Source organism: Brassica napus, unplaced genomic scaffold (assembly GCF_020379485.1).
Source record: "Brassica napus cultivar Da-Ae unplaced genomic scaffold, Da-Ae ScsIHWf_2397;HRSCAF=3098, whole genome shotgun sequence".
Classification (NCBI taxonomy): domain Eukaryota; kingdom Viridiplantae; phylum Streptophyta; class Magnoliopsida; order Brassicales; family Brassicaceae; genus Brassica; species Brassica napus.
The window spans coordinates 24,708-52,005 of NW_026015745.1; the positions used below are offsets into that span (position 1 = coordinate 24,708).

The following is a 27,298-nucleotide window of genomic DNA, read 5'->3' on the forward strand; positions in this document are numbered from 1 at the left end:
GATATCAATATTGGTAGAATCTGGATATGGCTTATTCTTCAGTACCAAGCAGGTTCCATGGCTATCTCACCATTCGTTCTCCACTGCCCAAATCATATCTACAAATGCAGCTATAATGTATTCTCTTGATAAAATCTAACAACCCATGGAGATCATTTTATATAATGCTAAATATAACTTAATTTTGTAATTAAATTTTAAATATAAAAATTTAGACCATTGATTCAAGTGATACATGGTTTATGAGATTTTTTCGGTTAGATTTTATCAGTTTTTTAGTCTCATATGAAATTTTTTTTTCTCTTTTTCAAAATAGTTTAAATGGTAGTTTCTTTAAAAAACAATATTGATAATGATGTTCTTAGTATATCTTGTTATTTGTTTCTCTCTAATTGACTAATATAATCTTAGATTTTGGCTAAATTAATAATGAATGATATATCTTAGTTAAAAGTTTGGCCATCAATCTATGTTTTAAAATTTTCTGTTGTATCTCCGTTAAAATATGAATTCAAAATTATGGTGATTAGATTCATTACATAAGACAGTATATTATAGAGTAAGTATGTGAGCTGACAAAGTATGGGTGAGCAATAATTACGGATTCGATTTGAGTTTGGATTTAGTTTATTTGGTATAAGAAAACTTTAATCAAAGTAAATCCAAATTAGTTTGGTTTGGTATAATTTTAGTTCGGTTTGGTTTATGTTCGATTTAGTTTTAGTTCAGTTTGATTTGTGTTTATTTCGATTTAATTTTTTTTTTTGTGTCTATTCATTTCAGTCGAGTTGATTTTTTAGTTGGGTTACAGTTTAATTACAAAATTATGATTGATAAGAAGATAAACAAATTACCATTTGAAAAATCATTATTTTCTTTATATTTAAATATAAATCCAAATATCACAATAAATTATAAGATATAATCTAATAATTTTATGTTATTATATTCAAATCTTATATAAATACCATAGGTAATTTTCTGTTTTTGATGTTAATGCAGGAGATTCATACTCTTTTATTTTATTTTAGTTGTGTTGATTCTATTCATTTAGAAGTAAAAATGTATAAATCATATTTAGTTGTTTAGTTTAAATATATTAAATCTTAATATTATTACTGTCATAGTTAATTAGCCTAACTAAAAACTCATGTTTAAAATCATTTGGTTTGGTTAAAACTGAACCATTTGGATTGATAAAATCTTGAACCAAATGGTTTAAACATATAATTTGGTTTGATATGGGTCGTGAATGAATCGGTTTGATTTGGTATGGTTTAGATTTTTTTTTCCCACCACTATAACAAAGAAATTTTCCATTTCTCAGCGTCATTATCTATTTTGTATGTATTTTTATTTATTTCGAAATAAGGGTATTTTTCAAAGAGCGATTTGCATCAAAAATACAGCATAACTTAATAATTTGCAGCTATGCAAAAAGTTAATAAAACATGATTCAGCCCAGCCCGTTTAGAGTCAAAATGACATTTTTAACCCTATCAATCTAGAAAGAGAGAGAGAAACAACTATCAATATTTTTCGTTTATTACTCTACCTTTTAATTTTAATTTTATGTGTCAAGAGAGAGAGAAGGAGATGCCGGAGAAATTAAAAAAAACAAACTTTAGTTAAGATCCTTAAGATAGATCCAACTAAAAAAATCTGTTTGGAGCTTTGATTCGAGTTAAAAAAACTAAAACTAAAATTAAGAGTGGAGAGGCGATGAACGGAAGACATAAATCTGGAAACACGGTGGTGCACCACCACCAGAGAAATCTTTCTGATAACCTTCTCGACATGTGTTCCTCCTGTGGCAGATGGCTCTAATCCACTGGTTTTCCACACTTTCAGCCATCCCCATTGTAAAGTTTTGAACTTTCAATTATTTTGTAAAAAGATGTATTAGTCACTTACATTTCTAGATTATTCTCGATCTGGTGTTTTGATTGCTCGGCAAAGTTGTTTCGTGTGTTTACTAATTCAACCTAGTGGTGTGTGTACGCATGATTACGGATACTATGCTGCTGGTGGCCAACTCTGCAAGGTTCTGGAAACCGGAGTTAGCGGTGGAGACTATAAACCGGAGTAAGTGGCGGCGATGGTTCTTATGAAGGGGTAATTGGACTACTGTAACCGGAGGCAAACAGTGACCAAAGAGTCAACTAAGGCGAGCCAGAGCCACCACCACAGGACTGAATCAAGAAGAAGAAGAATGCATGTCTTCAACCTAGGTTCGTTGCTAGGCCATAAATTAGTTTAGCCAGCTAATAGATATAAGTTTTTGTGTTCATCTTTTTTTTTGGATAATGTTAGATTTACTCACATAGGTACAATTCATATAGTTGATATTTATGTTAGCCGGTTATAATGTGACTTGTTTAGATCCTTTGTAAATTAGATGGTTATATTCCGATTTATCTGGATATTTTACATGTTAGTTGATATTTAGATTTAAAATTACTAGAATCATTAATGGTTATATTAATTAGTAAATGGTTATATTCCGATATATCGGGATATTTTACATGTTAGCTGATAGGGAGATTTACTGATATATAAAAACAATATCTATAGTATAGTATGTATGGTTATTTTAGTGACTAATCGCCATGGTGTTGGCTAAACATAAAATTAACTCTATAACCAATAACATCACATATAATTAAATTTGTGTACGGCTAAACATAAAATTAGCTCTATAAATTTATGTACGGCTAAACATAGTAATCTAATAGGGAGATTTACTGGTATATAAAAATAATATCTATAGTATAGTATGTATGGTTATTTTAGTGACTAATCGCCATGGTGTTGGCTAAACATAAAATTAACTCTATAACCAATAACATCATATATAATTAAATTTGTGTATGGCTAAACATAAAATTAGCTCTAAAATTTGTGTACGGCTAAACATAGTAATCTAATAGGGCGATTTACTGGTATATAAAAACAATATCTATAGTATAGTATGTATGGTTATTTTAGTGACTAATCGCCATGGTGTTGGCTAAACATAAAATTAACTCTATAACCAATAACATCACATATAATTAAATTTGTGTACGGCTAAACATAAAATTAGCTCTATAAATTTATGTACGGCTAAACATAGTAATCTAATAGGGAGATTTACTGGTATATAAAAATAATATCTATAGTATAGTATGTATGGTTATTTTAGTGACTAATCGCCATGGTGTTGGCTAAACATAAAATTAACTCTATAACCAATAACATCATATATAATTAAATTTGTATATGGCTAAACATAAAATTAGCTCTATAAATTTGTGTACGGCTAAACATAGTAATCTAATAGGACGATTTACTGGTATATAAAAACAATATCTATAGTATAGTATGTATGGTTATTTTAGTGACTAATCGCCATGGTGTTGGCTAAATATAAAATTAACTCTATAACTAATAACATCACATATAATTAAATTTGTGTAGGGCCAAACATAAAATTAGCTCTCTAAGGAATCGCTTGTTAGCCGGATATAACATTGTAAACATAAATAATCTGACTTCGGCGTTTCACATTCATCATCTGCACCAATAAATCTGACTTCTTGATCTCATCTTCAAACTCCGGTAAAAGAAACACATTTTTCTCATCAGCAGCAGACTCTTCCTTATTAGTCCTCTCCGTTTAATCTCCTCTCTAAAGAAGAGAAACAAAACAGCAAATTAAAAATCCAGAACATTGTTAACCACCATTAGTGTAACTAGCAAATCAGAAGCCAAATATTCTACAGATTATACAAGTCAAACTACAAAAAGCAATCAGAGGTTATACAATCAGAAATTGTTTTTCTAAAAAAAATTAGAAAACTGAACTTGCCTGGAAACTGTGTGCAGCTTGAGGATCATTAGGGTTCTTATCTGGATGAACTTGGCGTGCCTGTGTAAGAAATTAAACAAAAGAGCCAACAATCACTATACTTGTTCACATCGAGTTTCAAACTTTAATCTCAACTCTTGACTAATCGAATTGCCATTTCTCCCAAATTCAGCAAAAAAAAAAAAAAAAAAAGTCTCTTGCCAGATTTATGAGAACAACGAAAACAGAAAACCCAGAAACCCAAAGATAAAATTCAAACCTTGATGTAGTAAGCTCTCTTGATCTCAGACTCTGTAATACTCTGTTTCCTTCACAATCTAATCCAAACCGAATCTGCACTAACTCAGATCAAAGCTTCGACGGAAGAACACAAGAGACCAACTTCTCTTCTCCCCTTGAGCAAATTCAAAATCAACGCTTTGCTCTTTCCTCTTCTTCAAAATTACTTTTTTTTTGTTTGTTCGTTTTCCATAGACGAATCAAAGAATGAAAGATTTTACTTTTCTTAAAGGCTTCGATTTCTAGGTTCAAGAGCGAGAGAAAGAGGAAATAACCGAGTGATGTGAGCTAGGAGCATGGCTATATTGCGAGGTCTTTGGCAACGGAAGGGTCGGAACCGATGCCTCCGACGGAAGAGATGCTGAGAGCAGTTGCTGTCGGAAGAGATCGACGGAGGCTTTGAACTGTTTGTAGATTAATTGGAGCTCTGTTTCGTAACCATCTGGGGCACGTTTGATTATGCCTTGGAAGATGGGGAGACTGAGCTCTCGGAACTCCGGCGTATGACCTAGAGATCTAGAGTCGGAGGTTTTTGTGAAAAGATAGAGAGAGAGAAAGAAACAAGTTTTTTTTAACTTTCTCCGTAGGGGCAGAATGGTCATAAAATCAAGCGCGTGTCGATGAAAAATACACTTTTCCATATCTGCAAATTTGGCGGTTATGTTTGTATAGGAGTCCCAATTTCTCTTTTTCAAATACAATCCCATGAAGCCGTTACTACAAACCCTAAATAACCTCAAAAATATCCAACGGTGGATATACATAACGGGAAGACACGTGGTCGTCTAGGATCACAAGCTTCAGATATTCAGAGTGGTAAAACAAAATAAATAAACAAACGCCTATTGGCTCTCAAGTATCATCAAGTCGGCCTTTTTATTCAAGTTTCGCGGCAACGCCTCTCTCTCTCTCTCTCTCTCTCTCTCTCTACAATCCTTTCTCTCACCGATCTATCGAAGAGATTCAACAACCGATTCTCCTTGAGCTGCGTAATCGGTGAGTGGATCTCTTCTGATTTTAGGGTTTTAACGGGATCTCTTCGGACTTCACTTTAATCTGATTTTGTTGAAAAGCTTTGTGTGAAAATTGAATTTCACTTTTTTTTTTTTTTAATTCCGATTGGGTGCTGCGAATTTGTAAGCAAAGTTGGTGTCTTTATTCAATCGATTGCTTCAAATTTCGTTGAAGAGAGCAAAAGTTTTTGTCTTCTTGGTTAGATCGGTTTAATTTGAACTTTGGTTGCAATCACTTCGCAGATAAAACCGGAAGATGGGGCCCAGTAGGACGTCCAAGAGTGTGTACAAACGTTCCAACAAAGAAGCTTCTCCAGAGAAAGAGTTAAGGAACTCTAGCAAAACCAAGCCAAGAGTGAGTCTTTTCACCAAATCTTACTCACTTTGATGCTCGTACCTATGTTATTAGGAGTCACTTAGTTCAAAGATTGGACCCTCGTCTAGTGCTTTGTTTCTTAGAGTCTGAATCAGATTTTTAACTCGCATTTTTTGGTATCTATGTGTTATTCTTATCTCAGAAGAAGAGATTGACTGATAAGCTGGGACCTCAGTGGACGAAAGTAGAGCTTGAGCGTTTCTATGAGGCCTATAGGAAGCATGGGAGAGACTGGAAGAAGGTAAGCTTTATTGTATGTGACTACTTTCTCAAATTTTGTATGACTTCAACGTTTTTAATACTAAGTTCTTCTCTTGAAACTGCTTTAGGTAGCTGCTGTAGTAAGGAATAACCGGTCTGTTGACATGGTGGAAGCTCTTTTTAATATGAACCGGGTATGAATACAAGACAGTCTAACAGTTTAAAACGAGATTATGTTAAACATGAATACCTTTTCATCCATTTGATTTTTTTGTGTTTTCTTTCCAGGCATATTTATCTCTGCCCGAGGGAACTGCCTCTGTCGTTGGCCTCATTGCAATGATGACTGATCATTACAGCGTCATAGTGAGTCATTTACCTTATTAACACCTTAAAGTTCATGTTAAATGACTTCCTGCTTGAAAATTCAAATGGGAAGTTGAAGTTGTGAAATTTTAGTTATATTTACTTGTAAACAAGGGAGAGATGTGGCAGATTGTTTTTTAGTAAAGTTGTCTGGTCCAGTTGTTACATGCTTATGGTAATGTTTGCAGGAGGAGAGCGAAAGTGAAGAAGAAGAAGAAGAAGAAGAAGAAGAAGAAGGCCATGGTGCTTCGGTTAAATATCAGAAGCGCAAACTGGCTCAACTTTCGTCTAGTGATTTTCGCCAAGAAGTTATTCCACCACATTCAGTTGCATCAGCGGGAGGCTGCCTCCCATTTCTGAAGCTGACACAAGCTTATGGTACAATCATCATTTTCCGCAACTAAGTTTTCTAAAATTTATTGTTCAAAAGATGCTAAACAAATGATTAATTGATTATTATTCGGTTTAAATTGTTGAGTTAATGAACAACAAGCTACCTTTTTATCTTAAGGCCTAACAAATACATGTGAATGAATATGTTAAAGAATGTGTGGTTTGTTACTTTGCGTTCTGCAGGAATAGAGCGGCGTGCCGCTGGTAAACGTACACCTCGGTTTCCTGTACCAAGTGAATACGAGAGGGAAGATAGAGAAGTTTCTATGCCACCAAGTAAAAGAGCCAAGAAGCAACTTGATGCCGATGACGATGATACACTAGCGCTAGCAATGGCAAATGCAGCGAGAAGGGGAGAAGAATCACAATATAGAAGAGCAGAAGTCAATGGCAACACTTCAAATGGAAAAATGGTATCTTTCTAGCGCTAGCAACTTATCATGATTCATTAAACACACACAATTTTAATTTTTATGCTTTTGCCAGTCACAAGCAAAGGAAGCTCAATCCAAGCACGGTGCTAGCTCCATGGTTAGGAATGTGGTGAGAATAAGGCGAGACAGAAGGCATATAAAGGCAGCGCCTGGTGGAGCTTTGTTGGTGAATACGGAAGGGGTTGGTACCGTGGAGGTTCCCCAGAAGGGGAAAAATGTGAGACGCGAAGAAGCAGAAGGAGCTGCTTCTAATGACAGCGGAGAAGCCGGCAGTGCCAATGAGGGATTCAAATCTGGAGGTAAAACGCAACAATAAGTTCAATAGTGATCCTGTTTTATATTTTTTATCATAGTGATATATTTGATTGCTTATCTATACCACATTGTCTTATTAACTTGGAGAGCTTCATCTTTTGAGAATTGAATATATCAGAATCTGAAAGTTATTGCTTGTCTCTTCCTGTGTAGATGAATTTGAAGCACTGCAAGCATTGGCTGCATTGTCAGGTTTACTGTCTCCTGATGGTTTAACGGAATCAGGTGAACAACGAAATGTTTTTATATTCTGGAGTGTGAATGTCACTTCGACCATTCATATTTCTTTATTTATTTCTAATGTTTTGTGTTGGATCTAGAATCAAATCCACAGTTGAAAGAAGACATAATAGCTAATAACGTGGATGAGAAACCTCACACTCCGGAAACCTTTGTCAGAAGCTATCAAAGACGAAAATCAAAACAAGCAGGACCAGAAGACAGTCTTCCACATGCAATTTCACCTGCTAATACTAGAAAACCAAAATCTGCGCAGGAAACCATTGATGCTAATGCTGGTTTCGTAGAGGAAGCTGGCACTTTAAAACGAAAACGTAAAACTCTACATGATAAGGTATTTACTTGGGTTTTTAATCTTACTCTGTGATCTGTAGGGTCCTTGACAAAGTCTTTTCAATCAAAAAGCTTATGGCTTATGCCTAAGTAATTTATTGTTTATTGCAATGCAGGAATCGGCTAAAGATGATGATTTGAAGACTATGTTCAAAGCGAGACGTGCTGATCAGAGTCCACCAAAGAAGCTGAGAACTGCAAAAACCGCGGAAGAATCTTCTTCACCTAGTGATAAGAAAATAACTGAACCAGATGCAGTAGTGTCAGCTACACAAGTTTCAGGTCCAGGTCCAGCGAGTTTGCCGCAGAGACCACCAAACAGGCGTAAGATGAGTTTGAAGAAGAGTTTACGAGAGAGAGCTAAAATTTCTGAAACCACTCATGAGAAGCCACATAGTTGCAAGAAAGAGTTATTAAAGGTGGGAGTTTCTAACTTTTATTTCTCCTAGACTCATTCAAAAATCTGCTAATTTTATTTATTTTTATTCCATTTACAGGAGCAAGTTTCTACTTGTCTGTCATGTCCATTGGTACGTAGAAGGTGCATATATGAATGGTTCTACAGTGCTATTGACTACCCCTGGTTTGCAAAGATGGAGTTCATTGATTTTCTAAATCATTTGGGGATTGGTACTCCAAGACTTACTCGTCTTGAATGGAGCGTCATTAAAAGGTTTGTTAAAGTTTTTAATATGTAAAGATTTGCAAAAGGTTACTCATCTGTTGTGTATTTTCAGTTCTCTTGGTAGAACTCGGAGATTCTCTGAGAAGTTCATACAGGAAGAGCGGGATAAACTCAAACAGTATCGTGAATCTGCGAGAAAGCATTACACAGAGCTGCGTGCAGGTGCAAGGGAAGTGCTTCCTAGAGATTTTGCTCAGCCTTTATCAGTGGGGAACAGAGTCATTGCCATCCATCCTAAAACACGTGAAGTTCGTGATGGCAAGATTCTTACTGTTGATCATAACAAGTGCAACGTTCTGTTTGATGACTTGGGCGCCGACATGGTTATGGTAAAATCACAAAATGTTGACGCAAGTCACTTCTTGTGGACTTTAAGATGGTTTAACGAATCCTTTTTTTTATTTTATTTGGCAGGACATTGATATCATGCCTTTAAATCCGTTGGAATATATGCCAGACGGTCTGATGAGGCAAATCGAAAGCAAAGAAGCAGAGCTTAACAGACAACCAAGCTCTGATAAATCTGCTTTGTTCCCTCCTCCTGTACTTGAAAATATCGACTTCTCCATGGTTCCTCCTAAGAAACAGGTACACACTGACGTTTTGATCTTCTTTTCTTTTTTTCAGCACGTTTTTGGTAAACTCTATGCATGATTCAATAAGTCTCTACAGGATGATAGGGACAAGCGAGTCACTACTGATCAATCATATAACATAGCTAATGACAACGCAAGACAAGGTGAAAACCAACGAGCTCTGATGTTGGAGTATGCTTCAGATGCAGAGGTAATGACTGTGTATGCCTTATTTGTGGCTATTGGTAAATAAATAGGCTCAAGTTAATGAGTATTGGATGCCCGTGGAGACTTGCCTTTAGATTGATAAGTATAAACCTTTTTTTTTGCCAAGTGAAGAATATTGTTTTTTTTTGTTTTTTGAAGAATATTTTTTTAATTCTGCTTTTCAGGAAATGGGGCCAGAAATGCTTGGAATAGTTAGTGGTTCAAGGTCAATAGCACAAGCAATGGTGGATGCAGCTATGAAGGTAGTTGCGATCAACTATTAGTGTAGTATCCAAATAATATACAGAGAACGCAAAGGCACACAAGTCTTACCTTATGTGCTGTTGTAGGCTGCATCTTTGGTAAAGGATGACAAAGACAAAAGGAATGTGGTTCTACAAGCTTTAGACTCAATAGTGTCTGGTTTAAAGCATCAAGGCCAAACCAATGGCAGCTTTGATCATCATCATCAAAGCTGGTCTCCCTCAAACACTGAAGGTTTGATGACTTCAGAGCTTATCGCCTCTTGTCTTTCAACTTGGCTCATGATTCAGGTAAAAATTAAAAAAGGAAAGTTTAAATCTAAATCATTGTTTTTACATATGACTGAAATGGAAAGAGAACTTGCAGAGGTGCACAGAGAAGCAGTACCCACCAGCTGATATAGCTCAGGTGATGGAGATAGCAGTGAGAAGCTTGGAGCCAAGGTGTCCCCAGAACATGCCCATCTACAGAGATATTCAGACTTGTATGGGGTGGATCACGAATCAAATTATGTGTCTTGTAAAACCCATGAAAATTTAACTTTTCGAGTTCTTTATTTGTACTGTCTGGATGGATGGTAAAGGTTAGTTTAGTTTTAGTTAGGTAATAACTGAACAGTTAAATTCTTTTATTGGGCCAGTTCGGGTTTTAAAGCCTTTGAAATAAAATTCACTCTCTTCTGAAAGCCCAACACTATCTAATAAACTAGTTTTCTGCGTATAAACCGAGAATCAAAAATTCGGACCAAAACCAAAACTGAACCGAAGTTCTTTGAATAGTTTCTATATTTTTGGAACTTAAAAACAAAAATCGAAATCTTATCCGAAAATATCCAAATATTTAAAATACAGAAATTATTTAAATATTTATAAATACAAGAAAAATAACCGATATACATGAATATTTCTATTTTAGATATTTAAAATTATTCAATTTACCTAAAAAAATAATACCCAAATATTTTTTTCAAAATATTTGTTTGAATCATCCGATATTTAATTACAACTGAAACATAACTGGAACCAAACTGAAACATAATTACAACTGTAAGTCTGTAACTTTATCTGATATCTATTAGTTTTATAATTAGGGAAAATTGGATAAATAGGACACTTTGAACTTGGATTTGTCACATTAGGATTTCTAGAAGATATTTTAGGAAAATAGGATTTTAGATCTTGTAAAATACCAAAGTACCCTTAATTTACAAATTATGTTGAATTTAAATTATAAATTATAATAATTTTCGTAATAGATTTTAATGTTAAAATTAAAATCCATAAAAATTAAAAAATAAAAAAAAACACTAAATGGGAAAAAAGGAGACGCGGGATGCCGCAAACCTAATTCCCCTTTCTCTTTGTCTTCTCCGTCGTAGACTCGTCGCTCTCCCACGGCGATTTAGGGTTCAACGGTGAGAAGCTCTGTTCTTCGTTGGTGTTTCATCAGCCCGTGGTCTCTACTCTCGTCTCCGTCACCATCCTTTTCGATCTCACTGAAGACACAACGGCTGCGAATCGTTCTTCCTCTTCGTCGGGTCAAATCGATTTTCGAAGTGTTCTTCCATCAATTTCGCCTCTCAGTCTCACAATTCTTCACAGAAGGTATTGGATTTCATCTATAGATTCTCATATTAAACGAAATCGAAGTGTTCTTCCATTAAAGCTTGGTTTTTTTTAAAAATGATTTGGCGTGTTTCTTAAAATAATTTTGTTTCACGGATTGGTTAAACATCTTATACATTATTATTTGTGTGATGATATTGAAACCTTTACATGTTGAACTAATAATTTTGTCACGGTTTGTAGCTATGTCTGAGGAGCTACCGAAGAGGCTTTTTAAGGAGGGCGAGGAGCCCCGAGTTACTCAGATCAACAACAACTGCGATCCAGGATTTGCTTCTTTAATCATATGCAAATATGCTGGTATTTTAGAGTAACTGCGATCTGGTATACCTCTAGCAGCTGCAATAGCAAACTCACGAGCTTCCAAAGCGTGCCAATAAGTAATCTCACAACTATGCTCCATTCTCATAAATTGAATGATGTCATTCGGTTTTGGGCCATCGTTTGCATCATCAAATCGATGTTGTATCAGAGTCCCAATTGTTCTTGCTGATGCTGTTTTTCCGAATTTCCTTTTCTTTGAAGGAGCACATGAATGTCTTCCATCACATTGGTTGATCATGAAATATGTAGACCCATCTATTCCTTCTGCACGCACAGTCCAGTTGCACAATGCATCTTTACATCGAATATACCACCATTTTCTCGTGGATTTGATAACAGTGTAATCGAAATTATTCTTCATCGCTAAAATTTCCATTGTTGCCTTCAGAACCCCTTTACTTGTGAAAATTTGATCCTTCTTCACGAAGTCTCCTCTCCAAGCTCGACCATCCTTATCACTGTCTCCATTGTTTTGACAAAGTTCAATGTTTTCACTCCTTAAAGGACCGCAACCATCTGCAGCGACATGATTCGTTCTTTTAACAAAAGACTCCTTTGACGGCTTGACAAACTCTGCTCGATTTATCTCAGGAACTTCTTCATCCTCAACATTACTTGAATCACAAGGCTCCTTATTCAAATCGATATTGACTCGTTCCTTTTGATTTACACCAGAAACAGAGAACATCACACACAAGGTAGTAGACGATTCCCTCTTTGCATAGCCCACAAAATTAGATGCTTGCCGATCATTGGTGATAATAATAGGAGGATTCCCTTTTTGATTCAACAACGAATAACTGAACTCGGCATTAATGGCATTATGGTCCACCCCATAATCCTCACACACCATTATCTTGAGCTGCTTCAACGTAGTAGTAGTTGCTAATGTTACCATTCGACCACGCCTTTCTTTGTCTACCACGAAACTCCAGTCATCACCGCGACTACACATCCATTCACCCGATTTGACATAGATTAGAACCATGTTGTATTGATAGAGAAAAGAGAGATGATTATGTCGATGAAGAAGAGAGAAACACAAAGAAACGACAAAAGATCGTGGGAGAAGGAGAAAAACGTGGGAGAAAATATTCTTGGAGATATTTAGGGAAGATTTAGTTTAGATTTAGGAAACATCTTTAACCGATTATGGAAGTTTCCATATTTTTCGGATTTCCTGTAGAATGTATAACCTATGTAAGTCAGAACACAGTAGAGTAGATGTGAAACATATTCTTCCCTAGGCGCCACATAAGGTAAAAGACAGACCACATCATGGCTCCAAATATAGATAGGGTATATCAACGCATTGTGGCTACATGTCGTAATCAAGCTAAAGGTATAAGAAAGACATCTTTCTTGATTATAACGTAACGTAACCTAGCTTTGGTTATAATATATAAGAAAAGATAGGTTACGTTGTATACCAAAGATATATCTATGTATAAACATTAGTAGCCGAATTCTAGACTAAGTAGATGACCAGAATGAGTATTGTAACTGTAGCTAGAAGATGAAATAAAATATGATTCATTTTAAAAAAAAAAACAATTTAAACATATATATTGTCATACTTATGTTTCCAATAGTTTTGATATTTTTTAACATTTTTAAAATTCAGTTTACTATTTTTTCTATTAAAAAAGGGTAAAATATGTCCAGAATTGTCCAAAATATCAGAAATCCTATTGTGACAAATAAAAGTTCAAAGTGTCCCATTTTTCCAATTTTCCCTTATAATTATTATTCAAACCAAACAAAAAATAAAATAGAAACGAATCAAAACTGAACCGGAAAGTTATCTTTAAAAATGAAAAACTGAAGAGCAGAACCGAGTGTCAGACATAAATAAACCCTTCTGAAGAAATTACGTATTTAAAAAAAAAATAAGATTGAAATTGAGACGGTGGTTGGTTCATTTCATTCTTTTTGTTCCGAGAATCGTCAGTCTCGTCGTCGTCGACAGCGTGTGTGAATTTGATCGGCATGAACTGTTATAAGCCGCACTTAGTAATGGCAGATTTCCAGACATCAACTCAAAGAGCCAAGTGGATCTTCACTCCCCATAAACTAGTTACCATATGCTCCTCTTTCCATCTCCCACACCTTCTTATTGCTTCTTGTTTTCTTCTAGATATTATTATTAGCATTGCAGCTAAGCTCAAGTGTTGTTTATTGTAGGCAGAGAGATATAAAGCTGCTAAACCATAGGGCAGTGCACTTGCTAGAGAAGGTGCGTGTAACGTGTTACTTACTCTTAAATATTGATATTTATTTTTATTATGGATTTTTTTAAATCTTATTCTTTTAATTCATAGTGTGGAACAACCCAAGTTGAAGTAGATGCTAGTGGATCACTAACTTATCCCACGCAGAAAGTTGATGCAGGAGGAGATCAAGGTAAGTTTTTTTTATTTATTTTATCATCATGGTTTTTTTGTTGGTCAAAGTTTTTAATGATGTTAGTACTCTCTCAGGTGATAAGAAGCTTAAGCCTTTGAGTGTTGATGAAGAACTGTTCATGAGAGCTTTTTATGAGGCCAAGGTCCAAGAAGTCTGCAGTGCCTTTGAGTTCCCTCACAAGATTCAGGTCAGGTGTGACATTTTGCTCTTCTTTCAAGTATGAAGAGAGCCTAGATCTTTAGCTCTCTAGATATCTTGTTCTAACTTCTAATCTTTTTCAGGCAACAGCTCTCCAATACTTTAAAAGATTTTATCTGCAATGGTCTGTTATGCAACATCATCCAAAAGAAATAATGTATTACTTCTTCACGCACATGCTTTACCAATTTTGCTTCCCATTGGAAAAATATGTTTTGAAAGTTTTAATCAAATTGAGTAAAGTTTTTTTTTTTAATTTCTATTTAGGCAGTTAATTGCCTTGGTAGACTGTTGTAATATGGATTAATTGATACCTTTCATTGGACAGGTTAACCTGCGTGTATGCAGCCTGTAAAATAGAGGAGAATCATGTATCTGCTGAGGAGATAGGGAAGGGGATTAAACAAGATCACCACGTCATTCTCAAGTATGAGATGGCTGTTCTTCAGGCATGATAATTTGTAGCAACTCCCCTATGTCTATATATCTCTCATGTCCTATTTTCTCTGCGTTCTTATTAACTTTATTTGCAGAGTTTGGAATTTGATCTGATTGTCTATGCACCATATCGTGCAATCGAAGGCTTTGTCACCAACATGGAGGTACATCTTGGCTGTCTAATCCTAGGTTTTCTTGTGTGACAGCTTGGCTTTCTCTGTTTACATCTTTATAATGATGAGACTCCTTTTGAGTCGAAAGGCAATTTTTTGTTGCCTTGGGGAACTTTAGTAGGAGAGTTTAAGTTTTTCAATACTATATATTTGGTGTGTGTGTAGTTTATCATCCTTGTTTAACTTCAAATTGTCTCCAAAAGTGACTCATCTTATCATCACCCTCTAGGAGTTTCTTCAAGCTAGAGATGATGAAATCCAAAAACTGGAGGTAGATCTCTCTTCATAATTGCAAGTCCTAACTTAACTGGCCTTACTGAAGTTTCATTTTCTCAAACTGGCATAACATTTTAAGTACTTTGCAGAGTTTGCTCAAAGCGGCAACAGCAGAAGCCGATAAAGTTATGCTCACAGATGCTCCACTCCTTTTTCCTCCTGGCCAGGTAAGTTTCTTTGTCTCCCTAGCCTTTGGTTTTATCAGGTTGAAGAACCATTCAAAGAATCTGGTTGAACTCATGGTTTGGAATGTATTCTGTATTGTTTCTCAGTTGGCGTTGGCTGCTTTGCGTATTGCAAATGGGGTTCTTGGAGTGGTTGACTTTGACAGGTTATTTCCCTCTTCGCCTCTCTGTTTTTGTTATATGAATGCTTGTAGCGGTTGGATATTAAACTAAAACTTCATTCAGGTACCTAGAGAACATTGTTTCTCAACCGAACTCTGAGCACACGACTTCAGAGCTCTTAAAATTACTAGATGAAATTGAATATCTAGTATGCACTGACTATGAAACTTCATTTCTAAATATGCAGTTTACTATATGTTCTCTTTTGTTTGCAGGTAAAGAACTATAAGTACCCAAGTGAAAAGGACATGAAGCATATAAACAGGAAGCTAAAATCTTGTCTAGGACATAGCTCTTCACATGACGAGTACTAATTAACCTTTCTGCTTTTTGGTTTTTTTAACCACTTACTTTTTGCTACTTCAGTTGATGACTCTGTTCTGTATTCGTTTTCTCTCAGGAGTAAGAAACGAGAGAAGAGATCGAAGCACAAGTCACATAGGAACTCCAGTGATACACCAAAGGGTGCACCCATAGGTTGAGTTTCTCGTTTTTGCCATTAGCATTTGGTAGCTTTAATATTATTGAATGTTCAAATCCTCTTTATATTTTTTTGCCGTGTTGTTAAATTTGAGCATATCTGAATCATAAACTGGCATTTTGTGCTATAGAGACAAAAGCTGTATCTGGCAACAAATATTGGCACATAATTTGTTTATTCGGAAGAAGATGCTATTGAACACCTTCAAATACAAAACTTACCATTTTCCATGTTTTTGTGAAAATTCGGTTACTTCAGTTTAGGCGGTTAATTCAAAGTATGAGAAGGTTGCTGAACTGAGCGTGAGTTTATTTAATCATGTATTTTGATAGAAATTAAATCTAAGTAATATTCATCCTTATTTGAATGATGATTGTAAATTTTAGTGTTATTGGATATGGTATTTATAAATTTAATTTAAAATTTAGTAGTATTCAATGAATGATTTAAATCTAGTTTTTTTTAATTTAATGTTATTTAACTTCAAATGATTTAAAAGTTTTTTGGTATTTAAAATTAATTTCAAATCAATTGTGGTTGATAAATGTTTTTAACTTTATAGATTTTAGAATTTAATCATTAAAGGTATATTGCATAGATTTTAGAATTCATTAACTAAAAATTATGTTCAAATTTAAAATTTTTAATTTCTTACAAAACTTGATAATTGATTTTAAATTACTGATTGAATAAACAAATTAGGGTTCGTTTCACTTGTAACAATTTTATTACCGAATTGAACCGTCGTATTAGATTTTTTTAATCAAAGGTAATAATTAGTTTAAAATTAAAAAGAACATTTAATTGACGGTCGAATTGAACCGATAGATAAATTAATTTAGAATATTGGTTCGGTTCGGTTCGGCATGTTTGGTTTGGTTTAAACGGCAGGCCTATATAAACGCTGCATCTATCCATTCGTAATTAAACAACTAAATTTAAATTGATCCGAAAGCCTTTTTTTTTTCTTTTTTCGGATCACCCGAGTGTTGTTGGCTCTTCCTCCTTCCCCCATCGTCTCTCGAATCAAATCCGCGAAAGGAAAACAAAAATGGCGAAGGCGAGCGCTACCCTCGCTTACCCCGACAGATTCTACGCCGCCGCATCGTACCTCGGCCTCGACGGATCTGTACCGTCCTCCGTGAAACAACTCAGCTCCAAATTCTCCAACGACACCGCGCTGCTTCTCCACGCGCTTCACAAGCAGGTCCGAAACAAATATCTATTTCGAAATTCCACTAGATCTAGTGATCTAAACAACATGATTGATTTGGTTTGCGATTCGACTTGTTAATTGATACTGCCTTGTTAATCAGGCTACTGTAGGACCTTGCAATGTACCAAAACCTAGCGCGTGGAATCCAGCTGAGCAAAGCAAGTGGAGAAGGTTAGATTCATCTCTGCTTAGATTTCATCTCATATCGGTAGTTGGAAGGGATCTTAGCAATATATAAGATAAATGGGCCAGGCAAATCCAGTTATTACCAATTGGAAGCCCATCTAGCCTAACAGCTTTGTAGTATGTATGTATTTATAATTTATGTTAGAGAGTAGTTTTTAAATGTGCTACTTTTGTTTACATCCATGGGGAATAAATGAAAAAGAGTTGCATTTAACTTTGGTGTGTGTACTGTATGCAAAAATGATGGTCACATGCCGTGGGAAAGTCATCTTAGAGATTCCCGTTATGCAAATACAAACCTACTTCGTTACCTTAGGATAATGTTCTATGAACGAAGAGCTCAGAACGTGGTGCTTTGTGTGATTTCCTAAGAGATGTATATGTTTACTAGTTGGCAGGGGCTTGGAACCATGCCCTCCATTGATGCAATGCGTCACTTTGTGAAAATTCTAGAGGTAACCAACGCGGCATTTTTTGCTCATTTTCCTTAATTCGTCATTTATTCCTCATTTTTTGAAAAAGGAAGGAGATCCTAGTTGGTATCCAAATCCACCGAACTCTGCCCCAGAGCCTGCTGTAGATTTCCAAATCAGTGTGAGTTTTAAATCCCAAATTAAGAAATTTCATTTCTTATACACAGGATCATGTTTCAGTTTGTGCTTGTATTGCTAGCAAATACCATTGCCTCCTGTGAGGTGTTTGATCCTTGTATATAACACCATTCCATGTTTAGGTTCAGACTTTTCATTCCTTTTCCTAAAGAGAAGTATCTTACTCATTTAGTAATTGGGATTGATTCTCTGTAACAGAGCACAAAGGCCGAGGCGAGTGTTGAGAATGGAGGTTCTTTTGGTGAGACAATGACGACTGCTACAGAGGATGGACGGTTGATGGAAACCCAAGATAAAGATGTAGTTTTGGAAAACCCAAATACTATTTCTGTGTATAACCAGTGGACCGCACCATTTACATTAGGACAGCCACCAAAAGCTCGGTATGAGGTATTGTTTTATCTAAACATCTTGTGGAACATCAAAGAAGAGGATCTCTTCGTGTATCTTCTCTCTTTTCTAACTCTTGTTTATTAAATTCGTTTCCAGCATGGAGCAGCGGTTATTCAAGATAAGATGTATATGTATGGTGGAAACCACAACGGGCGTTATCTGGGTGATCTTCATGTAAGCAACTTATAGCATTCTTTGAAAAGCATTAACTGTATCTAATCAGAATATTTGGTTTCAGTTTTGCCTACCTTCAGGAATCTTCTCCTATTATTTTCTGTGGAATAAAAGCATATTTCCTGTAAATGGTGTTTGAAATACAGGTTTTAGATCTAAAAAACTGGACTTGGTCAAGAGTTGAAACCAAGGTTGTGACTGAATCACAGGAAACATCATCTCCAGCAACACTAACTCACTGTGCTGGTCATTCGTTGGTTTGTGTTCTAACTATTATTTTGTTCTTTGGTTTTCTAGCCTTGATATATCAAAGGCAAGGTTGAAAGTACAGTAATCTCCTTATGAAATCCACATGCTACTAGTTTATAGCAGAAATAATCTTGAAATACGTTATTATCACTGGCCTTCCCTTTTTGTTATGTAGATACCATGGGACAACAAGCTTCTGTCTATCGGTGGCCATGCAAAGGATCCCTCAGAATCAATTCTAGGTAAGAGTTTAAACGCTTATGAAGTTGCTAATTTCAGGTAAGTTATAGTTTTGTGCATACTAATTTTGTATATCACTTTTTCTTCTGTTTTCTCGTCACAGTTAAGGTCTTTGATCTGCATACCTGTATATGGTCAATCTTAAAGACAGATGGAAAGCCACCGGTACATCATCTTTTCTCCTAAGTTTTTCTGATCCTTATATGGGAAACTTTTCTATGTAGTAACCTAGTAAACTTTCCTTATATGAAAATTGGCTCTCTTTCTTCCTTCTTAGTATTCCCTGGTGTTAAGTTGCATCCGAATGCAGTTTATTGATCTTCTTTCTGATATTTGAAATGGAGTATGTAGTTTGGCTTCTTCGAAACTATGTTTATTACTCTCTGTCTTGCTTTCAGATTTCACGTGGAGGCCAGTCAGTGACTCTTGTGGGAAAAAAATTGGTGATATTTGGCGGCCAGGATGTAAATAAATCGCTTCTGAATGATTTGCATCTACTTGATCTGGATACCATGACCTGGGATGAGATAGATGCCGTGTAAGATCCTATGACGTTTCTGCACTTTATTCAATTTTTTTGAAGAAGTCAAATCATTTGTTTAAAGACTAGATACAAATTCAGAAATTGAAGGAAATTTCACAAATCCGCCAGTTATCAACTTTCAGCAGTTCAAAGTTAAACTTCTGTCAACTTGCAGGGGTTCCCCTCCATCTCCAAGGTCTGATCATGCAGCTGCAGTGCATGCTGAGCGTTATCTTCTAATATTTGGCGGAGGATCACATACAAATTGTTTTAGTGATTTGCACGTCCTTGACCTGCAAACTGTATGTTAAACTTCTTTTGTTTACGGCAACAGTCTTTGTCGGCTTCTTAACATATAGTGTTTCCATATTATAGATGGAGTGGTCAAGACATGCACAACAAGGTGATGTACCATCTCCACGCGCTGGACACGCTGGTGTGACGATTGGGGAGAACTGGTTTATCGTTGGTGGTGGAGATAACAAGAGCGGTATGTTTTACACTTTCCCCTTGGACATACTCTTTATCTTGCCAACAAGCATGTGTTTCTTTTTCTTACATCACTGGAACCTTTCCTGGAAAAAAAAATAAATAACTTTTTAACCTTTTTTGTACAGTGTGATTAACTGTGATGTTTGCTGGTACTTTACTGCAGGGGCATGTGAGACTGTTGTATTAAATATGTCAACTCTTGCGTGGTCAGTACTCACATCAGTCCAAGGAGGCGTACCTCTGGCTAGTGAGGTAGTTCAAAGTCATTATTCCAGAAACATGAAACTTGAGTAAATCTTTTGTAACTTCTTCCAGAGTTGAGCTGCAAAACGTTACTTTGATAACAGGGATTGAGTTTAGTTGTGAGCGCATATAATGGTGAAGACGTAATCGTTGCTTTTGGTGGATACAACGGACGTTACAACAACGAGGTACTCATAGTTACATACATTTTGTCATGATTTGTGTTTTTTTTCAACTAGGTTGTTAACTCTGTATTTTGCCAATCACAGGTGAATGTTCTTAAACCAAGCCACAAATCAAGCTTGAAATCAAAGATTATGGAAGCTTCTCCTGTGCGTGATAGTGTTTCTGCTGTTAACAACGCCACCACCAGAGATATTGAGTCAGAGATCGGGGTGAGCCAAGAAAGCAAAGTACGGGAAATTGTCGTGGATAATGTTAACTCCGGATCAAAGGTATCTTCCCGCATAACTTTTCCCTCCTTAAAATGTGAAAATATGAAGAGATTTGAAATTTTTTTCTCTGTATTTTCTTTTGTCATTTTGAATATGAAAATCCATAGGTTGAAGGTAAAAGCGAGCGCATTATCACATCCCTTAGATCGGAGAAGGAAGAACTGGAGGCATCACTGAGCAAGGAGAAGATACAAACTCTGCAACTGAAGGAAGAGTTAACAGAAACAGAAACGAGAAGCGCAGAGTTATACAAGGTAATAAATAATACTATTGCCTTCAAATTAGTTCTTTTATTCAGTCTTGCATTGTATCATTTGGAAAAGTATTAATAAGCAAGACACATGAGTTTGAGAGAATTTTCTTGAGAGATTGTTTTGTCATATCAACATTACTTTTTGTATTTTGATGTATTAGGAACTTCACTCTGTGCGGAGCCAACTTGCAGCAGAACAGTCAAGGTGTTTCAAGTTAGAGGTAATTAGATTCTTTACCAAGAATATTACTTTTCTTTCCTTTGTGAAAGTGTATTGTAAGTTCTGGGTTTGATTATCTGAACCTCTGCAATTGCCCTTCAGGTTGAAGTTGCAGAGGTAAGACAAAAGCTTCAGACAATGGAAACACTTGAAAAGGAACTAGAACTCCTCCACCGTCAAAGAGCGGTTGCGTCTGAACAAGCCGCCGTCAATATGAATGGCAAACGACAAAGCTCTGGTGGCGTCTGGGGATGGCTTGCTGGAACTCCTCCGCCAAAAACTTGATTCCCCCATTAAGTTTTGTCTCTTCCATTACCAGCCTCTTCTTCTACATCAGTATTTTACCTTTAGAAAAGAGATAAACATCATACAGAAATTTTGTTGGTACACTTGTCAGAGTTGGTTCTTTACTGAAAATAAGGTGTAAATGGGTATATCTACAATCGTATGATTGAGCTTTATTATTACTGCCGTTTTGAAGATTTTTATGTATGTATGTATATATATATGGTGGTGAATTGTGCTTGGATTAAGTTACTGTTATAGAGTGTAACATGATTTCATTATACTAGGTGTACTTTCTCTGTGATGTGGACAGGATACTCCTAAAGCCAAGCATCATGAACCAGAAAACGCGAAGAAGATGATGAACTGCAGAGCCAATGGCACCAGCGACAACCAACACCAAACATAAACCTTAGATCCTGTTTGAAGAAACCACGCGATGAACCAAGCACTAGTGGCAACCATAAAATGTTGTTTTTTTAGTATTCAGGATGTGATGATATATAGTATGTTACATATTAGTAATATGATATTAATCAACTTTGTTATTTTGATCATGTATTACCAATTTACCATTCATAAGGTGGGATCTCTATATACCCCTCTTGCTCTCGTTGTCTCGTTGTTTCAGTTTTCGTGTTTTTATTTTTACCACTACATGCCCATGCACCGATAATGCTGGTCTAAACAATACCTAGCTTTCTTTTCTTAAATTAAAAAAAGGTAATTATTATTACCTCGGTTTTTGATACGAGTCATTCGAACTTCGAAGGAACAGAGAGATAGAGAGAGAGAGAGATGGGTACCAAAGCTGTTTCGAACACTGGACCCCAAGTGGAAAGGACATAATCACAACCAAATGGACCAGGTTCGCTTTGGTGCTTGTATTCCTGTTGTCCAAATCTTATTACTTAAAAATAAAAAAAATTGAGTGGCCAGTTTAATTACTAGATGAAAAACAGTATAACACTCTAACTCCTCTTCCAACAAAGGTTGAGAGAAAACACTCTTAACTCCTCGATCAACTGCTAAAAACAGTAAAACACTCTAACTCCTCGATCAACTTTAAATCTTTAATTAAATGTTATACGAAATGAAACCATTTGTAAGTATTTTTTTGTTTTAAATGACATGAACAAACATAGGTTCGCTTACATCCGTTGTCAAATAGGAAAGCAAATCCCATTAAATCAAAATAAAACAAAACCCAAGTAAAGCAAAAAAATCAACTGGAGAGTAGTTACATCGCACGCTGATGAGCAATTTAAACGGGTCTCTAATGAGGCTCTTCAATCAGGTACAAATTAAAACCAAATACAATGATACATTTATTCAGCTAAAACAGTCATTAACGAACTACTTTCATTAATACCACTGACTTTGCCATAACTCTACATTCAATTTCTCAAGTTCAATCTTTGATGAATATAACAAGAATGAGATCCAGAAAGATATTTTATTTATTTTATTTGATTAGACAGAAACTCAGAAACATACCCAGAGAAGTAGATTCCTTCATTACAAATGTATAAAAACATAAATAACATTAATGAGAAACCCTAAACAAAACAAAGCGACACCGTTTTCAACCCTTCTTGGGAGAAAGCTTCTTAGCCGGCGAAGAAGCTTTCACTTTCTCTGCTTTCACTTTCTCACCTTGAGACGAACCAGCAGTCCTCTTAGGAAGCAGAACCGGGTTGATATTCGGAAGCACACCGCCACTCGCTATCGTCACACCGTGCAACAGCTTCCCCAGCTCCTCATCGTTCCTTATCGCCAAACAAAGATGCCTCGGGTTTATCCTGTTCTTCTTGTTATCCCTCGCCGCGTTTCCAGCTAGCTCAAGAACCTAACATAAACAGATAAAGATAAAGATGATTAGAATCAAGATCCGTAAAAGATTTCAATCAGAGAGATCTTATGGAGAATTATTACCTCGGCGGCGAGGTACTCGAGAACAGCGGCGAGGTAGACCGGAGCGCCGGAGCCGTACCTGACCGCGTAACGGCCTTTCTTAAGGTAACGAGCGATACGACCGACGGGGAACTGGAGACCGGCTTTGACGGACTTGGAGACGCTCTTCTTGCGGTCTCCTCCCCTTCTTCCACCTCTCGCTGGCTTGGTTGCTGCTGCTGATGACTCCATCGGGATTTTGTTTTTTTTTAATAAACGGATCTAAAGAGAGTTGAGTGTACTGTTTGTGTAATGAGGTCATAGCAACATGTATGTATATAAAATAAAATATCATGTTTTTGCCACGCTGGCGATCCGAGTGTTAGTGAAGTTAACGGTTCAGATTGTATTTAGCTGGTTTTGATCCAACGGTCACTCTTTACAGTCAGAAAACAAGAGTATGTATTAATCTTTAGGTCAAAGACCTTCTCTTTATACAAAGGTTTCATTCCTAAACTAGATTTACAAGATATATGAAAATTAATGGCAATATATTCTAAGAGATATATACACATATGTTATGGACTTGGACCATGGACTTGGCCCGTAAAGGACTGTCGTGGGACGGTATTAGAACGAGGTTTTCTAGGCCCATAAACTTGCAGGCCTCGCGGGACGGGTCTTTGCAGGACTGGGCCTTTTGCAGGATTACATGGACCCGCATTTTTTTTTATTTTTTATTTTACCTGAAAAAACGAGAGAGAGTGAGAAGAAAATGATTCTTGTGACTTTTCCCCATAAAACATAAGGAGTTCCAGCGATGATGATTCGAGCTCCGGCGATGATGATTCGAGCTCCGGCGATGATGATTCGAGCTCCGGCGATGATGATTCGAGCTCTGGTGGTGTTTTAATTTGGTTTTCTCTATTTATTACACACAACTATGAATTGCTTTATTACAATGTGGGATTTATTGTTTAAGTTGATTGGTTTTGTTTTCAGTACTGTGAAATGGTGTTTTTCTTAAATTAAATTTGGTTACAATGATGTTGTTTAGGAGAAAAGTTAGTTGTATATCATGTCACTTGTATAATTTGACAAAGTGATTCACGATTTTTTTTTTAAATCCAAAGAATTACAAAGAGAGATGGTTTGATGAAGACATACAACACTTGAGCCAAGTTATTACAAAGACAACAACTCAATCAGATTCAAACTTAATAAAATCTTATGTTGATAACAAAAAAAAGGTTTTTAACTCAAGAGCACAAGCACAAACAGAGTTTTATGGCATTGATTTTGATAAGGCTTTAGTGAAGCTTAATGAGCTCTCTTCAACTCTCTTACACAACTCTTTCACTTGAACATTCATGAAGGAAGTTGTAGTAGACGGTTTGATAAAGAGGCATCCCGCGAGACGGCACGGCATGTATGTTATGTGGTATGGGTTTGTAGGGGTGGGCGTTCGGGTACCCGTTCGGGTTCGGGTCGGGTATTTCGGATTTTCGGGTATTTCGGTATAGAGGTCTAGAACCCGTTCGGGTATTTCTGTACTTCGGGTCGGGTTCGGGTATTTTTAGTTCGGATTCGGTTATTTCGGTTCGGGTTCGGATATTTAGATTTTGAAAAAAAATATTAAAATTTTCATTTCTCAAGTTTATTGTATTTAAAAATATAACTTTTAGTTAACTAATTTTTTATTTTTAATAGATTGAATAGTTAATAGATTTGGACATAATATTTTAAAACTAAAAAGGCACTAATTTAGTTATTTTTTTTTAAATTTTGGATATAACTTTTTGTTACTTTTTGAAATAAAAAACTTGACATGCATTTTAAGTGAGTAGTAAATCATTTTTTCCGGAATTGTATGTATATCATATGAACTTAAATTATGTGTAGTATCAATATAAATATTTTATATAAAATTAGAGATATAAACTAGAAACATAAGGTTAATTATACATATGTTCGGTTATCTTCGGATATCCATTCGGGTTCGGGTATTATCCGTTCGGGTTCGGGTATCCAATCTCTCCTTATTCAAATACCCGTTCGGGTATTTTGCTACTTCGGTTCGGATTTCGGTTCGGTTTTTTCGGATCGGGTTCGGGTGCCACTTCGGATATCGGGTAAAGTGCCCATCCCTATGGGTTTGGGCCCGGTATTCTGAGGACCCCAGCCCGCGTGGGACATGCCCGCTGTAACCCGCCCGATGACAAACCCGTCGCAGTACGGGACCAAACAGGATGGATAAACATGTTTGACATCTCTATATCCGAATACCATCTCTCAAGTTGGAGAGTGTAGATTTCAAACTCCCAACTTGATAAGAAATGCTCCAAACTCTTTATTCCCAAGAGATTTTGTCAATATATCAGTCAATTGCATCTTTGTGGAGACATGCTTCATTGTGATGAATTTTCTAACTATCTTGTCTCATATAAAATGATAACTGACACCCACATGTTTAGTCTTCTCATGACATACCGGATTTTCCGCCATATAAATCGCTGAGATATTGTTACAATAAACCAGTATTGGGGCATCAAATCAAACTCCAAGTGTAAAAAGTAGATTCATCAACCAATGCAACTCTTGAACTGTATCAGACATCGCTTTATACTCCGCTTCCATCGATGATCTTGACACTGTGTCTTGTTTATATGTTCTCCATGAGACTGGAGAATCTCCCAGCTGTATAAACCGTGCCATCAAAGATCATATAGTAAGAGGACATCCTCCCCAATCTGCATCACACCAAGCAGTAAGTATAAGGGGCTGGCCCGCTTTCAGCAACACGGCTTGACCAGGAATCCACTTCAGATATCTCACAACTCTCATAGCAGCATCCATATGATCTTGTTTCGGAGCCTGCATAAATTGTGAGAGTTTGTGGATCGCGTATGACAACTCTGGCCGAGTCACTCGTAGATAAATCAAATCTCCCTCAAATCCTCGATATATTTTCGGGTCAGAGATTGTCGCACCAGTCGCACGAGCGAGTTGGTGATTCTGATCCATTGGAAACGACGCAACAAGAGCAAGTCGAAGATTGGTTGCCCACTCATCATAGTTCAAACCTCTCAGCAACGGTTGGGAAATAACACTTCCCATATTGTCACTAGAACTCAAATCATAAGGAGAGTTGGTTCTCCACTGAACTCCACTCGTCTCCTTCACTTCTCCATCTTTAACCAAAGCTCCATCAGTCTTCACTTCCTCAGACATCTCAACACGGTTTTGACTTTGATCAAATAAGAATGATGAACAATATGCCAGAACCAAACGACAATCAAGAAAGAGTGATGATCGGCGCGAGTAAAGAATTGAAACCCTAGTAGGGTGATACCATGTCAGAAAACAAGAGTATCGTAAAAAGTTTCATGTATTAATCTTTAGGTCTAAGACCTTGTCTTTATACAATGGTTTAATTTCTAAACTAGATTTACAAGATATATGAAAATTAATGAAAATATATTCTAAGAGATATATATAGATATGTCCATATCTGAATATTTACACACCATAATGATGATGTGATGATTATGATGATAAATTTGTTGTCGACGTATTTAGTTGCTACACGTGGGAGCCGCAAAGGAAGGAGGGTATAAACACTCAGAGTAATCTCAGCCGTTAGATTCATCCCCACGTTAATTAAACGAGGTTTATCCATGTTAATAAAGGTTGACATTTTTCATTCCTAAGAAGCAGTTGAGAAACCTACATTAGGCAATAACAAGTAAAAAATATAGGTCAAATGTATTACAAGCTGCAGCCTTCGTTTTTTTAGGGTATTTCAAATTAAAAAAAAAACATAAACATACAAAGTATGGTTTTATAACTATAAAATTGTAGAAAGTATGATGAGACAATCCTCATATTTAGCCAAACAATAGCTTAGAAAGAAAAAAGCTTATAAAATAAACTTAGTGAAACAAGACAAGAAGGAGAAAACACTAGGGAGAATGGTATCTGCAGCCTCAACGACCTCGTTTACCTTTCCCTCAGATTGTTGTCTAATCCATATATATCTTAAAAAATTGAAGTGATTTAATTGGCT

General features: G+C 36.2%; 4 protein-coding genes and 1 long non-coding RNA gene across 5 annotated transcripts; 4 read left to right on the top strand and 1 right to left on the bottom strand.

The window, feature by feature from the left end:
* The first annotated feature begins 9 nt into the window (after nucleotides 1-9).
* On the top strand, nucleotides 10-2,508 carry LOC125600813. Its single transcript, XR_007333926.1, has 2 exons — nucleotides 10-1,862; nucleotides 1,990-2,508. It is a non-coding gene; the product is annotated as an uncharacterized LOC125600813 (long non-coding RNA).
* A 2,307-nt stretch (nucleotides 2,509-4,815) lies between these two features.
* On the top strand, nucleotides 4,816-10,216 carry LOC125600808 (protein ALWAYS EARLY 1-like). The gene is made up of 18 exons (XM_048773400.1): nucleotides 4,816-5,125; nucleotides 5,386-5,497; nucleotides 5,661-5,759; nucleotides 5,848-5,913; nucleotides 6,008-6,085; nucleotides 6,274-6,463; nucleotides 6,662-6,891; nucleotides 6,965-7,211; nucleotides 7,381-7,452; nucleotides 7,548-7,801; nucleotides 7,917-8,219; nucleotides 8,298-8,473; nucleotides 8,538-8,814; nucleotides 8,900-9,073; nucleotides 9,158-9,271; nucleotides 9,453-9,530; nucleotides 9,618-9,821; nucleotides 9,898-10,216. The coding sequence occupies exons 2-18, from the start codon at nucleotides 5,399-5,401 to the stop codon at nucleotides 10,069-10,071; spliced, it is 2,835 nt and encodes a 944-aa protein (XP_048629357.1). The 5' UTR covers nucleotides 4,816-5,125; nucleotides 5,386-5,398; the 3' UTR covers nucleotides 10,072-10,216.
* A 3,280-nt stretch (nucleotides 10,217-13,496) lies between these two features.
* Nucleotides 13,497-15,993, top strand: LOC125600775 (cyclin-H1-1-like). The gene is made up of 12 exons (XM_048773354.1): nucleotides 13,497-13,531; nucleotides 13,665-13,716; nucleotides 13,802-13,883; nucleotides 13,961-14,073; nucleotides 14,168-14,241; nucleotides 14,413-14,533; nucleotides 14,618-14,686; nucleotides 14,925-14,966; nucleotides 15,061-15,138; nucleotides 15,244-15,302; nucleotides 15,534-15,625; nucleotides 15,719-15,993. The coding sequence occupies exons 1-11, from the start codon at nucleotides 13,497-13,499 to the stop codon at nucleotides 15,535-15,537; spliced, it is 729 nt and encodes a 242-aa protein (XP_048629311.1). The 3' UTR covers nucleotides 15,538-15,625; nucleotides 15,719-15,993.
* A 727-nt stretch (nucleotides 15,994-16,720) lies between these two features.
* LOC111207555 (acyl-CoA-binding domain-containing protein 5) lies at nucleotides 16,721-21,620 on the top strand. Its single transcript, XM_048773402.1, has 18 exons — nucleotides 16,721-17,006; nucleotides 17,116-17,186; nucleotides 17,593-17,656; nucleotides 17,724-17,795; nucleotides 18,011-18,202; nucleotides 18,302-18,379; nucleotides 18,526-18,636; nucleotides 18,804-18,870; nucleotides 18,972-19,033; nucleotides 19,267-19,406; nucleotides 19,567-19,693; nucleotides 19,767-19,881; nucleotides 20,047-20,135; nucleotides 20,231-20,314; nucleotides 20,396-20,581; nucleotides 20,689-20,835; nucleotides 20,996-21,055; nucleotides 21,157-21,620. Exons 1-18 carry the CDS (start codon nucleotides 16,851-16,853, stop codon nucleotides 21,337-21,339), a joined length of 2,004 nt encoding a protein of 667 aa, XP_048629359.1. The 5' UTR covers nucleotides 16,721-16,850; the 3' UTR covers nucleotides 21,340-21,620.
* Nucleotides 21,621-22,781: 1,161 nt separating this feature from the next.
* On the bottom strand, nucleotides 22,782-23,560 carry LOC125600812 (probable histone H2A.5). Its single transcript, XM_048773405.1, has 2 exons — nucleotides 23,275-23,560; nucleotides 22,782-23,188 (listed from the first exon to the last, which is right to left on the bottom strand). Exons 1-2 carry the CDS (start codon nucleotides 23,482-23,484, stop codon nucleotides 22,925-22,927), a joined length of 474 nt encoding a protein of 157 aa, XP_048629362.1. The 5' UTR covers nucleotides 23,485-23,560; the 3' UTR covers nucleotides 22,782-22,924.
* Between the last annotated feature and the right edge of the window lie 3,738 nt (nucleotides 23,561-27,298).

What these genes read in the sequence shown, in the direction of transcription:
- LOC125600775 (XM_048773354.1), top strand. Translation starts at nt 13,497, where the DNA reads ATGGCAGATTTCCAGACATCAACTCAAAGAGCCAA. An exon ending in ACATCAACTCAAAGAGCCAA is followed by an intron (nt 13,532 to 13,664) that starts GTGGATCTTCAC and finishes TGTTTATTGTAG; the next exon opens with GCAGAGAGATATAAAGCTGC. An exon ending in AGTTCCCTCACAAGATTCAG is followed by an intron (nt 14,074 to 14,167) that starts GTCAGGTGTGAC and finishes AATCTTTTTCAG; the next exon opens with GCAACAGCTCTCCAATACTT.
- LOC111207555 (XM_048773402.1), top strand. Translation starts at nt 16,851, where the DNA reads ATGGCGAAGGCGAGCGCTACCCTCGCTTACCCCGACAGATTCTACGCC. An exon ending in ACTGTGCTGGTCATTCGTTG is followed by an intron (nt 18,637 to 18,803) that starts GTTTGTGTTCTA and finishes TTTGTTATGTAG; the next exon opens with ATACCATGGGACAACAAGCT. An exon ending in ACGGACGTTACAACAACGAG is followed by an intron (nt 20,315 to 20,395) that starts GTACTCATAGTT and finishes TGCCAATCACAG; the next exon opens with GTGAATGTTCTTAAACCAAG.
- LOC125600812 (XM_048773405.1), bottom strand. Translation starts at nt 23,484, where the DNA reads ATGGAGTCATCAGCAGCAGCAACCAAGCCAGCGAGAGGTGGAAGAAGG. An exon ending in TCGAGTACCTCGCCGCCGAG is followed by an intron (nt 23,189 to 23,274) that starts GTAATAATTCTC and finishes TGTTTATGTTAG; the next exon opens with GTTCTTGAGCTAGCTGGAAA.
- LOC125600808 (XM_048773400.1), top strand. Translation starts at nt 5,399, where the DNA reads ATGGGGCCCAGTAGGACGTCCAAGAGTGTGTACAAACGTTCCAACAAA. An exon ending in ATGGGAGAGACTGGAAGAAG is followed by an intron (nt 5,760 to 5,847) that starts GTAAGCTTTATT and finishes AAACTGCTTTAG; the next exon opens with GTAGCTGCTGTAGTAAGGAA. An exon ending in TGGTTCCTCCTAAGAAACAG is followed by an intron (nt 9,074 to 9,157) that starts GTACACACTGAC and finishes AAGTCTCTACAG; the next exon opens with GATGATAGGGACAAGCGAGT.